We start from the raw sequence: 15,888 nt of genomic DNA on the forward strand, positions 1-15,888 counted from the left end.
TTATAAAATAATTCCCTCCATGCCTACGAGGGAGGTCTTTATAAAATAATTCCCTCCATGCCTACGAGGAGGTCTTTAATTGCCTCCAAGTTTCTATAATGGGATTTTGGAAACAGGCTACTTTGAAGCAAAGTAAGCCATGCCTCGTAATATGAAGCTAAATATCCAGGTTTCAAACAATTAAGGAACAGGAAAAGGAACAGGAACAGGAACAGGAAAAGGAACAGGAACAGGAACAGGAACAGGAAAAGGAACAGGAACAAGAACAGGAACAGGAAAAGGAACAAGAACAGGAACAGGAAAAGGAACAGGAACGGGAAAAGGAACAGGAAAAGGAAAAGGAACAGGAACAGGAACAGGAACAGGAAAATCTTCTCAATTAGATGTTAACTAGCTACAAAGTAGCCTATGCTTTCCTGGCAGAATGATATCATGATTCTTTGCATCAATCCAGTGGTCATTTGTTTTGCAGACTCCGTCTCATGTGTGCTACAGAAACACCCCTAACCAATCAACAGTCTTAGGAGCCTGACCAGTTGAATTAAAAAGGGCAACTACACAAAAACATCGACATGTCGTCAAATTTCCCCTCAAAAGTGGGTCTCCTGACGTGGTTGTAGACTTAGAACATCCAATGTTTGTTTTTCTAATGAAAAAAAAAAGTTATTTTCAGGACAAAAAAAATAAATACAAAATAAATTTCTGCCTCAGTTGACAGTACCTCAGTATCTGCGTCTTCGTCCTCTGTTCTGTCTCCTTCAATGGCTTGTACCTCGGGTTCAGATCCTCAGTTCTCCTACCCTTATTACTGCCTGAGAGACCGGCCCATTCATCATCTACGATGGATACTACAGCCAGCTCGAGTTCATCGGACCCGACCGCCATTCAGTCCTCGAAGGGTCTTTTAAACCACCGAAAGAACATCCGGACCTCCCTGGCTGTTTCACCAGATGTCATCATAGGCAGCTCTATTGTGAGAAACATCTCGGCTTCCCAAAGCACAAACCCTGTGCTTCCCAGGAGCACGAGTACAGGACATCGCATGGCTGCTTCCGACCGTTCTCTGACAGATTCTGGGAGCTGACGCTGTCGTAGTCAATGTGGGGCCAAACGACATCAGGAGGGCTGATGATGATTGTAAAGACCTGATTCTAGCACTGAAAGATACAAACAAACAAAAAAGCAGCAAATCATTTCAGGTCCGATATCCTCGTTGGACAGCGGATGTAAAAGATTCAGCAGGCTACTGGCATTATATACCAGGCTACTGGCATTATATACCTGGATACTGGCATTATATACCAGGCTACTGGCATTATATACCTGGCTACTGGCATTATATACCTGGCTACTGGCATTATATACCTGGCTACTGGCATTATATACCAGGCTACTGGCATTATATACCTGGCTACTGGCATTATATACCTGGATACTGGCATTATATACCTGGATACTGGCATTATATACCTGGCTACTGGCATTATATACCTGGCTACTGGCATTATACACCAGGCTACTGGCATTGTACCACCCTGGCTTGCTTCTGAAGCTAAGCAGGGTTGGCCCTGGTCAGTCCCTGGATGGGAGACCAGGTGGTGTTGGAGGGCCAGTAGGGGGCACTCTTTCCTCTGGTCTAAAAAAAAGTATTACAATGCCCCAGGGCAGTGATTGGGGACACTACCCTGTGTCGGGTGCCGTCTTTTGGATGGGACATTAAAACGGGTGTCCTGACTCTCTGAGGTCATTAAAGATCCCATGGCACTTATTGTAATAGTAGGGGTGTTAATCCTGGTGTCCTGGCTAAATTCCCAATCTGGCCCTCCAACCATCATGGTCACCTAATCATACCCAGTTTACAATTGGCTCATTCATCCCCTGTAACTATTCCCCAGGTTGTTGCTGTAAATGAGAATGTGTTCTCAGTCAATTTACCTGGTAAAATAATGGATAAAATTATACAATCACTTTTATAGATGACTTTGACACCTTCTGGAAACAGAAGATACTCTACTGGAATAACAGAGTCCATCCAAATTATCTAGAGCTCCTGGAACTCTGTCCACACATTTCAAGTATGCGTTGAAACAAGGACTTATCAATGTCCCAAGCCCAGCTCAGCTAATCCCTACCACTGTGTCACTGAGTTGTCATAATGCTTCAGCCAATGTACATTATACAGTGCCTGCAACCTGGTTTAGGTTGACAGTCAACCTACCAGGGAGGGTATTTACAAACAGTACAGGAATGAAATCAACATCAAATCTTTACTAAAGCTGGAGAAATTTGTTTTAAAGCAGTATCCAAATCCATCGGATGTCGTGATCACAATATAGAAGCCACTTCTAGGAAAACCAAAGTTCCAAAGGCTGGGCCTAATATATTGTATGAGAGGTCAAGCTGGGCCTAATATAGTGTATGAGAGGTCAGGCTGGGCCTAATATAGTGTATGAGAGGTCAGGCTGGGCCTAATATAGTGTATGAGAGGTCAGGCTGGGCCTAATATAGTGTATAAGAGGACAGGCTGGGCCTACTATAGTGTATAAGAGGACAGGCTGGGCCTAATATAGTGTATAAGAGGTCAGGCTGGGCCTAATATAGTGTATAAGAGGACAGGCTGGGCCTAATATAGTGTATAAGAGGTCAGGCTGGGCCTAATATAGTGTATAAGAGGTCAGGCTGGGCCTACTATAGTGTATAAGAGGTCAGGCTGGGCCTAATATAGTGTATAAGAGGTCATACAAGAAGTTTGAGGCAAAAGGTATGGCATATAAGTCTGGCAGCCCAACAGGTGGCAAATGTACTGCAAATTGAGAAATCAAGTGACAAAACTAAATAAAAAGAAACTATATTATGAAACAAAAATCAATTATATAAAGAATGATAATTAACATTTTTGGAGCACCTTAAATTTTATTTTGGGAAGAAAGGCAAACTCGGCTCCATCATTCATTGAATCAGAAAACCCACTGATATTGCCAACTTCTGTAATTATTTTTTTATTGGCAAGATTAGCAAATTTAGGCATAACATGCAAACAACAAACGCTGACACTACACATCCAAGTATATCTGACCAAATTATGAAAGACAAACATTGACATTTTGAATTCCGTAAAGTGAGTGTGGAAGAGGTGAAAAACATTTGTCTATCAAAGAATGACAAGCCAACGAGTGTTTGACAACCTGGATGGAAAATGACTGAGGATAATATTGGATGATATTTGCCACATCTTCAATTTCAGCCTTCAGGAAAGGGTTCCTCAGGCCTGGAGGGAAGCTAAAGTCATTCCGCTACTGAAGAATAGTTAAAGCACCCTTAACTGGCTCAAATGGCCGACCAATCAGCCTGTTACCAACCCTTAGCAAACTTCTGGAAAACGTTGTGTTTGACCAGATACAATGCTATACACGTCAGCTAAATCGACTGAAATGACAGCAACGTTTAACAAAGAGCTGCAGGTAGTTTCAGAGTGGGTGGCAAGGAATAAGTCAGTCCTAAATATTTCCAAAAATAAAAGCATTGTATTTGGGACAAATCATTCACTAAACCTTAAACCTCAACTAAATCTCATAATGAATAATGTGGAAATTGAGCAAGTTGAGGTGACAAAACTGCTTGGTGTAACCCTGGATTGTAAACGGTCATGGTCAAAACATATTGATACAACAGTAGCTAAGATGGGGAGAAGTCTGTCCATAATAAAGTGATGCTCTACCTTCTTAACAACACTATCAACAAGGCAGGTCCTACAGGCCCTAGTTTCTACCTTCTTAACAACACTATCAACAAGGCAGGGCCGACAGGCCCTAGTTTCTACCTTCTTAACAACACTATCAACAAGGCAGGTCCTACAGGCCCTAGTTTCTACCTTCTTAACAACACTATCAACAAGGCAGGTCCTACAGGCCCTAGTTTCTACCTTCTTAACATCACTATCAACAAGGCAGGTCCTACAGGCCATAGTTTCTACCTTCTTAACATCACTATCAACAAGGCAGGTCCTACAGGCCATAGTTTCTACCTTCTTAACAACACTATCATCAAGGCAGGTCCTACAGGCCCAAGTTGTGTCGCACCTGGACTACAGGTGTGCCAAGCTTGTAGTGTCATACCAAAGAAGACTCGAGGCTGTAATCGCTGACAAAGGTGCTTCAACAAAGTACTGAGTAAAGGGTCTGAATACATATGTAAATGATAAATTTCAGTTATTATTATTATTTTTAGAATTCTAAAAAATAATTATACAAATCTGTCATTATGGGGTATTGTGTGTAGATTGATGAGTTAAAAAATGATTTAATCAATTTTAGAATAAGGCTGTAAGGTAACAAACTGTGAAGAAAGTCAAGGGGTCTGAATACTTTCCGAACGTACTGTATGTCATTGCTTGTCAAAAAGAAAATAAATAATCCTTCGCCGGGCAGACGGGCTTGGGACATTTTTGGCAAAATTAGGATATGCCCACGTCACCATTACACCCCTGGTTGTTGCTGACAGATCAGTCACCGACTGGCTCTACATGATTTGTAAAAAAATATATATAAAAAAAATAACAAAAAGTTAGAGTGAAGCAACAATTACCTTTTTATTTCCGTAACAAAACAAAAGATAAAATGTGTTTTTTAACAGTGTCCCAACAATGTACCACATGAAATCTGGAGCTCCCTTTTATGAAAGACTGTACAGCGATCACTGGACATCTTGCAGAAAAAGTCATTGCCGATTTTGACATGAAACGTTGTCCCCGCTCACCATCATTAGTGCTTCAATACATTTGCGTATTCACATTTCATTAGAAGGGGTGCAATACTGTGGCAGAGCGGACATGTTTCACGATAGCAAATGGATTTTACAGTCTTCTCTCTGTTGGTTTTGGGACACTTAGGGACCGGTTTCCCACAGATTAAGAGGAGTTTGACTCCTAAAAAAAAATAAAAAATAAAAACACTGATTGAGCTCCTTAGTTCAGAACTATTAATCTGTGACCAGTAGAGTGGACCGAGGCCAACAAACACAAGCTGGGCAACTGGCACCTCTGACTTCTACCTTTAAATGATCCGTTACATAACAGGAAGTGACTGTAAGTTAGATATTGGAAGCTGTGGAGATCAGCAGTTTATTACTGTCATCTTGAAAAGGAAGCTTACTGCTACGGTAAATGAGGCGAATTGGGTTAACTCACTACTCATGTTGATATACCCCTCCCCCAACATCGAATTAGTAACTTTTTCAGTTACACTACTGATTAGGCCAGTTTGCTGACGATGGCCTGGTTGAGAGTATTCAGCTGATTCGTCCATTTATCTAAAGCCATGTATCGGGCTCCGTTCCTCTTCTGGTGATCCAACTCCAACAGTTGGTTGACTTGGTCGATGCGTCCGTTGATCGTGCTGACAGGTATTGGAAGAAATAGAAGGTCAAATTATGGTAAATTCATTAAAAAAAAAAAGGTTTAAAAAAACTTATGGTGCATTTAAAAGTTCTACAATAATCATGATATCATCAACTTAAGCAATTTACCCGTCGAGAATGCATTGAACTAGCAGGCTTTCCACGTCGCAGACATAGATGTTTAATTCCTGAAGGAGACAAAAAAAAATAAAAAAAATAGACAAACTTAAAAATGTAGAGAAAATATTTTTTTTTTAAATTCAAAATAAAATTAAATGCTAGATATCTTACCTTGGAAATAAAAGGTATGTGAATTCTCGTGTAAGGCTTGATTAATTTGATAAGCACTTGCGTCCTTATATTTCGTAATAACTCTGAAAGACAAAAAAAATAAAAAATAAAGAAAAATAAATGATTAAATAGAAGGAACTTTCATATAAAACACTTGCCCTGCCACCAGGTATACTGATTTATAACTTGTTGAAAAAAAAGCATGCTTACTAACTTACTAATGAAGTAAACATTAACGAATATACATCAGTCTAAAAGGGATGTCTAGACCATACCTTCTATATGTTCTCTTATGAACGGATCATCCATTATGTTACTGTGATTGGTCTTCAGGATCTTCTCAAACTCTGTGATGTCATTGTTCTGGTAGGAACTGGAGGGGGAGGGGGGGGGGGTGTTTAAACATCAGTTTGCATTCAATAATCAAACCGTTTGTGTAGCAGACCATGTGTAGACAAACAGCCAAAGCAACAACCAAAACAAAAAAACACTTCCAAGAAAAGTTAGATTGTGAATAGTGAATGAGATGCAGTCTTACCTGACCAAGTTAGTCATTGCGAGGATGTCTGGATCATTTTTATAGGGTTTAGCCTAAGAGGAATCAAATGTCAGCGTGAGTAAAGATACTCAACACCACGCAAACTGCACCAACGCACCATGTTCACTAAAATAGGAACCTGCGATAGGCTCCTTGATACAATATGTTTAGGACATCTTTACAAAAGCAAACTCAAAAAGTCTGTCCATAGAGATTAATCGATAAAACCACATTTCCCACCTTCATCAAAAAAGTTATCCCAGGACTTGTTTTTTATTTTTTATTTAAAAATAAATAAATAAATAATAATAACTCAATCGGAGTCTGGGGAACCATCCCTAAGAGATTAATCTCTATTCACTAATGAGACTTTTCATACCTCCTGTGAGTCAAAGGGGTTGATTCCAGACTTCATCAGCATGTTGGCCAACACCAGGTACTTTAGACAGGTGGTCCGTCGAGGACTTCCTGATTCATCGTAGTTCTTAAACGCCTCAAAGAAGTCTGTGTGAGCCTTCTCAAACTCCCCTTCTCTCAAATGCATTTTACCTCCACACTCTGGAGAAAACAAAAACAAGATACCGGACAACACGGTCCTGATAAAGGATCCTCTCCACTTGTCTCCTACTTAAAATCTATTGGAGGACGAGGTCACAGAGGAGGGACCTAGGATCTTCTTCTCCAATACGTTTTGACAAAAAGAGACGAGGAGAGAAAATGCCAGAAAAATAGTGAAAACCATTGAGAAAGAGCCCTTGAATGTGTCTAGCTTATATAGTTAAGGTGTAGGTGGAGATGTGGTTATATAGTTAAGGTGTAGGTAGAGATGTGGTTATATAGTTATATAGTTATGGTGTAGGTAGAGATGTGGTTATATAGTTATATAGTTAAGGTGTAGGTAGAGATGTGGTTATATAGTTATATAGTTAAGGTGTAGGTAGAGACGTGGTTATATAGTTATATAGTTAAGGTGTAGGTAGAGATGTGGTTATATAGTTAAGGTGTAGGTGGAGACGTGGTTATATAGTTATATAGTTAAGGTGTAGGTGGAGACGTGGTTATATAGTTATATAGTTAAGGTGTAGGTAGAGATGTGGTTATATAGTTATGGTGTAGGTAGAGACGTGGTTATATAGTTATATAGTTAAGATGTAGGTGGAGATGTGTTTATATAGTTAAGGTGTAGGTAGAGATGTGGTTATATAGTTAAGGTGTAGGTAGAGATGTGGTTATATAGTTAAGGTGTAGGTGGAGATGTGGTTATATAGTTAAGGTTTAGGTAGAGACGTGGTTATATAGTTATATAGTTAAGGTGTAGGTAGAGATGTGGTTATATAGTTATATAGTTAAGGTGTAGGTAGAGATGTGGTTATATAGTTATATAGTTAAGGTGTAGGTAGAGATGTGGTTATATAGTTAAGGTGTAGGTGGAGATGTGGTTATATAGTTAAGGTGTAGGTAGAGACGTGGTTATATAGTTATATAGTTAAGGTGTAGGTAGAGACGTGGTTATATAGTTATATAGTTATATAGTTAAGGTGTAGGTAGAGATGTGGTTATATAGTTAAGGTGTAGGTGGAGATGTGGTTATATAGTTATATAGTTAAGGTGTAGGTAGAGATGTGGTTATATAGTTATATAGTTAAAGTGTAGGTAGAGACGTGGTTATATAGTTAAGGTGTAGGTAGAGATGTGGTTATATAGTTATATAGTTAAGATGTAGGTGGAGATGTGGTTATATAGTTATATAGTTAAGGTGTAGGTAGAGACGTGGTTATATAGTTAAGGTGTAGGTAGAGATGTGGTTATATAGTTAAGGTGTAGGTAGAGACGTGGTTATATAGTTATGGTGTAGGTGGAGATGTGGTTATATAGTTATATAGTTAAAGTGTAGGTAGAGACGTGGTTATATAGTTAAGGTGTAGGTAGAGATGTGGTTATATAGTTATATAGTTAAGATGTAGGTGGAGATGTGGTTATATAGTTATATAGTTAAGGTGTAGGTAGAGACGTGGTTATATAGTTAAGGTGTAGGTAGAGACGTGGTTATATAGTTAAGGTGTAGGTAGAGACGTGGTTATATAGTTATGGTGTAGGTGGAGATGTGGTTATATAGTTATATAGTTAAGGTGTAGGTAGAGACGTGGTTATATAGTTAAGGCGGAGGTAGAGACGTGGTTATAATAGTTAAGGTGTAGGTAGAGACGTGGTTATATAGTTAAGGTGTAGGTAGACGTGGTTATATAGTTAAGGTGTAGGTAGAGACGTGGTTATATAGTTAAGGTGTAGGTGGAGATGTGGTTATATAGTTAAGGTGTAGGTGGAGATGTGGTTATATAGTTAAGGTGTAGGTAGAGATGTGGTTATATAGTTAAGGTGTAGGTAGAGATGTGGTTATATAGTTAAGGTGTAGGTAGAGATGTGGTTAAATAGTTATATAGTAAAGGAGTAGATAGAGATGTGGTTATATAGTTAAGGTGTAGGTGGAGATGTGGTTATATAGTTAAGGTGTAGGTAGAGACGTCGTTATATAGTTACATAGTTAAGGTGTAGGTACAGATGTGGTTATGTAGTTAAGGTGTAGGTAGAGACGTGGTTATATAGTTATATAGTTAAGGTGTAGGTAGAGACGTGGTTATATAGTTAAGGTGTAGGTGGAGATGTGGTTATATAGTTAAGGTGTAGGTAGAGACGTGGTTATATAGTTAAGGTGTAGGTAGAGATGTGGTTATATAGTTATATAGTTATACAGTTAAAGTGTAGGTAGAGATGTGGTTATATAGTTATATAGTTAAGGTGTAGGTAGAGATGTGGTTATATAGTTATATAGTTAAGGTGTAGGTAGAGATGTGGTTATATAGTTAAGGTGTAGGTGGAGATGTGGTTATATAGTTAAGGTGTAGGTAGAGACGTGGTTATATAGTTATATAGTTAAGGTGTAGGTAGAGACGTGGTTATATAGTTATATAGTTATATAGTTAAGGTGTAGGTAGAGATGTGGTTATATAGTTAAGGTGTAGGTGGAGATGTGGTTATATAGTTATATAGTTAAGGTGTAGGTAGAGATGTGGTTATATAGTTATATAGTTAAAGTGTAGGTAGAGACGTGGTTATATAGTTAAGGTGTAGGTAGAGATGTGGTTATATAGTTATATAGTTAAGATGTAGGTGGAGATGTGGTTATATAGTTATATAGTTAAGGTGTAGGTAGAGACGTGGTTATATAGTTAAGGTGTAGGTAGAGATGTGGTTATATAGTTAAGGTGTAGGTAGAGACGTGGTTATATAGTTATGGTGTAGGTGGAGATGTGGTTATATAGTTATATAGTTAAAGTGTAGGTAGAGACGTGGTTATATAGTTAAGGTGTAGGTAGAGATGTGGTTATATAGTTATATAGTTAAGATGTAGGTGGAGATGTGGTTATATAGTTATATAGTTAAGGTGTAGGTAGAGACGTGGTTATATAGTTAAGGTGTAGGTAGAGACGTGGTTATATAGTTAAGGTGTAGGTAGAGACGTGGTTATATAGTTATGGTGTAGGTGGAGATGTGGTTATATAGTTATATAGTTAAGGTGTAGGTAGAGACGTGGTTATATAGTTAAGGTGTAGGTAGAGACGTGGTTATATAGTTAAGGTGTAGGTGGAGATGTGGTTATATAGTTAAGGTGTAGGTGGAGATGTGGTTATATAGTTAAGGTGTAGGTAGAGATGTGGTTATATAGTTAAGGTGTAGGTAGAGATGTGGTTATATAGTTAAGGTGTAGGTAGAGATGTGGTTAAATAGTTATATAGTAAAGGAGTAGATAGAGATGTGGTTATATAGTTAAGGTGTAGGTGGAGATGTGGTTATATAGTTAAGGTGTAGGTAGAGACATTCGTTATATAGTTACATAGTTAAGGTGTAGGTACAGATGTGGTTATGTAGTTAAGGTGTAGGTAGAGACGTGGTTATATAGTTATATAGTTAAGGTGTAGGTAGAGACGTGGTTATATAGTTAAGGTGTAGGTGGAGATGTGGTTATATAGTTAAGGTGTAGGTAGAGACGTGGTTATATAGTTAAGGTGTAGGTAGAGATGTGGTTATATAGTTATATAGTTATACAGTTAAAGTGTAGGTAGAGATGTGGTTATATAGTTATATAGTTAAGGTGTAGGTAGAGATGTGGTTATATAGTTATATAGTTAAGGTGTAGGTAGAGATGTGGTTATATAGTTAAGGTGTAGGTGGAGATGTGGTTATATAGTTAAGGTGTAGGTAGAGATGTGGTTATATAGTTAAGGTGTAGGTAGAGACGTGGTTATATAGTTAAGGTGTAGGTGGAGATGTGGTTATATAGTTAAGGTGTAGGTAGAGATGTGGTTATATAGTTAAGGTGTAGGTAGAGACGTGGTTATATAGTTATGGTGTAGGTGGAGATGTGGTTATATAGTTATATAGTTAAGGTGTAGGTAGAGACGTGGTTATATAGTTAAGGTGTAGGTAGAGACGTGGTTTTATAGATAAGGTGTAGGTAGAGACGTGGTTATATAGTTAAGGTGTAGGTAGAGATGTGGTTTTATAGATAAGGTGTAGGTAGAGACGTGGTTATATAGTTAAGGTGTAGGTAGAGACGTGGTTATATAGCTATATAGTTAAGGTGTAGGTAGAGACGTGGTTATATAGTTAAGGTGTAGGTAGAGACGTGGTTATATAGTTAAGGTGTAGGTAGAGACGTGGTTATATAGATAAGGTGTAGGTAGAGACGTGGTTATATAGCTATATAGTTAAGGTGTAGGTAGAGACGTGGTTATATAGTTAAGGTGTAGGTAGAGACGTGGTTATATAGTTAAGGTGTAGGTAGAGACGTGGTTATATAGTAAAGGAGTAGGTAGAGACGTGGTTATATAGTTAAGGTGTAGGTAGAGATGTGGTTAAATAGTTATATAGTTAAGGTGTAGGTAGAGATGTGGTTATATAGTTAAGGTGTAGGTAGAGATGTGGTTATATAGTTATATAGTTAAGGTGTAGGTAGAGACGTGGTTATATAGTTAAGGTGTAGGTGGAGATGTGGTTATATAGTTAAGGTGTAGGTGGAGAAGTGGTTATATAGTTATACGGTTAAGGTGTAGGTAGAGATGTGGTTATATAGTTATATAGTTAAGGTGTAGGTAGAGACGTGGTTATATAGTTATACGGTTAAGGTGTAGGTAGAGATGTGGTTATATAGTTAAGGTGTAGGTAGAGATGTGGTTATATAGTTAAGGTGTAGGTAGAGACGTGGTTATATAATTAAAGTGTAGGTAGAGACGTGGTTATATAGTTAAGGTGTAGGTAGAGATGTGGTTATATAGTTATATAGTTAATATGTAGGTGGAGATGTGGTTATATAGTTAAGGTGTAGGTAGAGACGTGGTTATATAGTTATACGGTTAAGGTGTAGGTAGAGACGTGGTTATATAGTTAAGGTGTAGGTAGAGACGTGGTTATATAGTTAAGGTGTAGGTGGAGATGTGGTTATATAGTTAAGGTGTAGGTGGAGATGTGGTTATATAGTTAAGGTGTAGGTAGAGATGTGGTTATATAGTTAAGGTGTAGGTAGAGATGTGGTTATATAGTTAAGGTGTAGGTAGAGATGTGGTTAAATAGTTATATAGTAAAGGAGTAGATAGAGATGTGGTTATATAGTTAAGGTGTAGGTGGAGATGTGGTTATATAGTTAAGGTGTAGGTAGAGACGTCGTTATATAGTTACATAGTTAAGGTGTAGGTACAGATGTGGTTATGTAGTTAAGGTGTAGGTAGAGACGTGGTTATATAGTTATATAGTTAAGGTGTAGGTAGAGACGTGGTTATATAGTTAAGGTGTAGGTGGAGATGTGGTTATATAGTTATATAGTTAAGGTGTAGGTAGAGAAGTGGTTATATAGTTAAGGTGTAGGTGGAGATGTGGTTATATAGTTAAGGTGTAGGTGGAGAAGTGGTTATATAGTTATACGGTTAAGGTGTAGGTAGAGATGTGGTTATATAGTTATATAGTTAAGGTGTAGGTAGAGACGTGGTTATATAGTTAAGGTGTAGGTGGAGATGTGGTTATATAGTTAAGGTGTAGGTGGAGATGTGGTTATATAGTTATATAGTTAAGGTGTAGGTACAGATGTGGTTATATAGTTAAGGTGTAGGTAGAGACGTGGTTATATAGTTATATAGTTAAGGTGTAGGTGGAGATGTGGTTATATAGTTAAGGTGTAGGTAGAGATGTGATTATATAGTTAAGGTGTAGGTAGAGACGTGGTTATATAGTTAAGGTGTAGGTAGAGATGTGGTTATATAGTTATATAGTTATACAGTTAAGGTGTAGGTAGAGATGTGGTTATATAGTTATATAGTTAAGGTGTAGGTAGAGATTTGGTTATATAGTTATATAGTTAAGGTGTAGGTAGAGATGTGGTTATATAGTTAAGGTGTAGGTGGAGATGTGGTTATATAGTTAAGGTGTAGGTAGAGACGTGGTTATATAGTTATGGTGTAGGTGGAGATGTGGTTATATAGTTATATAGTTAAGGTGTAGGTAGAGACGTGGTTATATATTTAAGGTGTAGGTAGAGACGTGGTTTTATAGATAAGGTGTAGGTAGAGACGTGGTTATATAGTTAAGGTGTAGGTAGAGATGTGGTTTTATAGATAAGGTGTAGGTAGAGACGTGGTTATATAGTTAAGGTGTAGGTAGAGATGTGGTTATATAGTTAAGGTGTAGGTAGAGACGTGGTTATATAGCTATATAGTTAAGGTGTAGGTAGAGACGTGGTTATATAGTTAAGGTGTAGGTAGAGACGTGGTTATATAGTTAAGGTGTAGGTAGAGACGTGGTTATATAGATAAGGTGTAGGTAGAGACGTGGTTATATAGCTATATAGTTAAGGTGTAGGTAGAGACGTGGTTATATAGTTAAGGTGTAGGTAGAGACGTGGTTATATAGTTAAGGTGTAGGTAGAGACGTGGTTATATAGTAAAGGAGTAGGTAGAGACGTGGTTATATAGTTAAGGTGTAGGTAGAGATGTGGTTAAATAGTTATATAGTTAAGGTGTAGGTAGAGATGTGGTTATATAGTTAAGGTGTAGGTAGAGATGTGGTTATATAGTTAAGGTGTAGGTAGAGATGTGGTTAAATAGTTATATAGTAAAGGAGTAGATAGAGATGTGATTATATAGTTAAGGTGTAGGTGGAGATGTGGTTATATAGTTAAGGTGTAGGTAGAGACGTCGTTATATAGTTACATAGTTAAGGTGTAGGTACAGATGTGGTTATGTAGTTAAGGTGTAGGTAGAGACGTGGTTATATAGTTATATAGTTAAGGTGTAGGTAGAGACGTGGTTATATAGTTAAGGTGTAGGTGGAGATGTGGTTATATAGTTAAGGTGTAGGTGGAGAAGTGGTTATATAGTTATACGGTTAAGGTGTAGGTAGAGATGTGGTTATATAGTTATATAGTTAAGGTGTAGGTAGAGACGTGGTTATATAGTTAAGGTGTAGGTGGAGATGTGGTTATATAGTTAAGGTGTAGGTGGAGATGTGGTTATATAGTTATATAGTTAAGGTGTAGGTACAGATGTGGTTATGTAGTTAAGGTGTAGGTAGAGACGTGGTTATATAGTTAAGGTGTAGGTGGAGATGTGGTTATATAGTTAAGGTGTAGGTAGAGATGTGATTATATAGTTAAGGTGTAGGTAGAGACGTGGTTATATAGTTATATAGTTATACAGTTAAGGTGTAGGTAGAGATGTGGTTATATAGTTATATAGTTAAGGTGTAGGTAGAGATGTGGTTATATAGTTATATAGTTAAGGTGTAGGTAGAGATGTGGTTATATAGTTAAGGTGTAGGTAGAGATGTGGTTATATAGTTAAGGTGTAGGTAGAGATGTGGTTATATAGTTAAGGTGTAGGTAGAGACGTGGTTATATAGATAAGGTGTAGGTAGAGACGTGGTTATATAGCTATATAGTTAAGGTGTAGGTAGAGACGTGGTTATATAGTTAAGGTGTAGGTAGAGATGTGGTTATATAGTTAAGGTGTAGGTAGAGACGTGGTTATATAGTTAAGGTGTAGGTAGAGACGTGGTTATATAGTTAAGGTGTAGGTAGAGACGTGGTTATATAGTTAAGGTGTAGGTAGAGACGTGGTTATATAGTTAAGGTGTAGGTAGAGACGTGTCTACCTCTGACTCCCATGATGACAGGGTGAGGGATGGCAGACTTGATGTGTAGAGACGTGGTTATATAGTTAAGGTGTAGGTAGAGACGTGGTTATATAGATAAGGTGTAGGTAGATGTGGTTATATAGTTAAGGTGTAGGTAGAGACGTGGTTATATAGATAAGGTGTAGGTAGACGTGGTTATATAGTTAAGGTGTAGGTAGAGACGTGGTTATATAGTTAAGGTGTAGGTAGAGACGTGGTTATATAGTTAAGGTGTAGGTAGAGACGTGGTTATATAGTTAAGGTGTAGGTAGAGATGTGGTTATATAGTTAAGGTGTAGGTAGAGACGTGGTTATATAGATAAGGTGTAGGTAGAGACGTGGTTTTATAGATAAGGTGTAGGTGGAGATGTGGTTATATAGTTAAGGTGTAGGTAGAGATGTGGTTATATAGTTATATAGTTAAGGTGTAGGTAGAGACATGGTTATATAGTTATATAGTTAAGGTGTAGGTAGAGACGTGGTTATATAGTTATATAGTTAAGGTGTAGGTAGAGACGTGGTTATATAGTTATATAGTTAAGGTGTAGGTAGAGACGTGGTTATATAGTTATATAGTTAAGGTGTAGGTAGAGACGTGGTTATATAGATAAGGTGTAGGTAGAGACGTGGTTATATAGTTAAGGTGGAGGGAGAGACGTGTCTACCTCTGATGACTACCATGATGACAGGGTGAGGGATGGCAGACTTGATGTGTAGACACGTGGTTATATAGTGGTTATATAGTTAAGGTGTAGGTAGAGGTGGTTATATAGATAAGGTGTAGAGACGTGTCTACCTCTGATGACTCCCATGATGACAGGGTGAGGGATGGCAGACTTGATGTGTAGAGACTGTTCATAAAGGGCCTTCAGCTTCTTGTTGTTCTTCTGGGCCGTATACATCTGGATCTCCAGAGCATAGATCTCCAAGAGCTGGGTGCCCTTCTTCAGGTCGTCCTCACCGTCATCCGTCTGTACACCCAGGCAGAACATGGGACAACTACTAATCATCCGTCTATACACCCAGGCAGAACATGGGACAACTACTAATCATCCGTCTATACACCAAGGCAGAACATGGGACAAATACTAAATCACCAAGACAGTACATGGGACAAACACTAATCATCCGTCTATACACCCAGGCAGAACATGGGACAACTACTAATCATCTGTCTATACATCCAGGCAGAACATGGGACAACTACTAAATCACCCAGACAGAACATGGGACAACTACTAAATCACCAAGACAGAACATGGGACAACTACTAATCATCCCTCTATACACCAAGGCAGAATATGGGACAACTACTAAATCACCCAGAAAGAACATGGGTCAACTACTAAATCACCAAGACAGAACATGGGACAACTACTAATCATCCATCTATACATCCAGGCAGAACATGGGACAACTACTAAATCACCCAGACAGAACATGGGACA

General features: G+C 38.1%; 1 protein-coding gene across 1 annotated transcript; it reads right to left on the reverse strand.

Moving 5' to 3' along the window:
* Positions 1-2,991: 2,991 nt before the first annotated feature.
* LOC135530395 (COP9 signalosome complex subunit 2-like) lies at positions 2,992-15,687 on the reverse strand. Its single transcript, XM_064958729.1, has 7 exons — positions 15,237-15,687; positions 6,603-6,781; positions 6,224-6,276; positions 5,961-6,058; positions 5,686-5,768; positions 5,524-5,582; positions 2,992-5,393 (listed from the first exon to the last, which is right to left on the reverse strand). Exons 1-7 carry the CDS (start codon positions 15,448-15,450, stop codon positions 5,249-5,251), a joined length of 831 nt encoding a protein of 276 aa, XP_064814801.1. The 5' UTR covers positions 15,451-15,687; the 3' UTR covers positions 2,992-5,248.
* Positions 15,688-15,888: the final 201 nt, after the last annotated feature.

This window comes from Oncorhynchus masou, unplaced genomic scaffold (assembly GCF_036934945.1).
Source record: "Oncorhynchus masou masou isolate Uvic2021 unplaced genomic scaffold, UVic_Omas_1.1 unplaced_scaffold_1332, whole genome shotgun sequence".
NCBI lineage: Eukaryota > Metazoa > Chordata > Actinopteri > Salmoniformes > Salmonidae > Oncorhynchus > Oncorhynchus masou.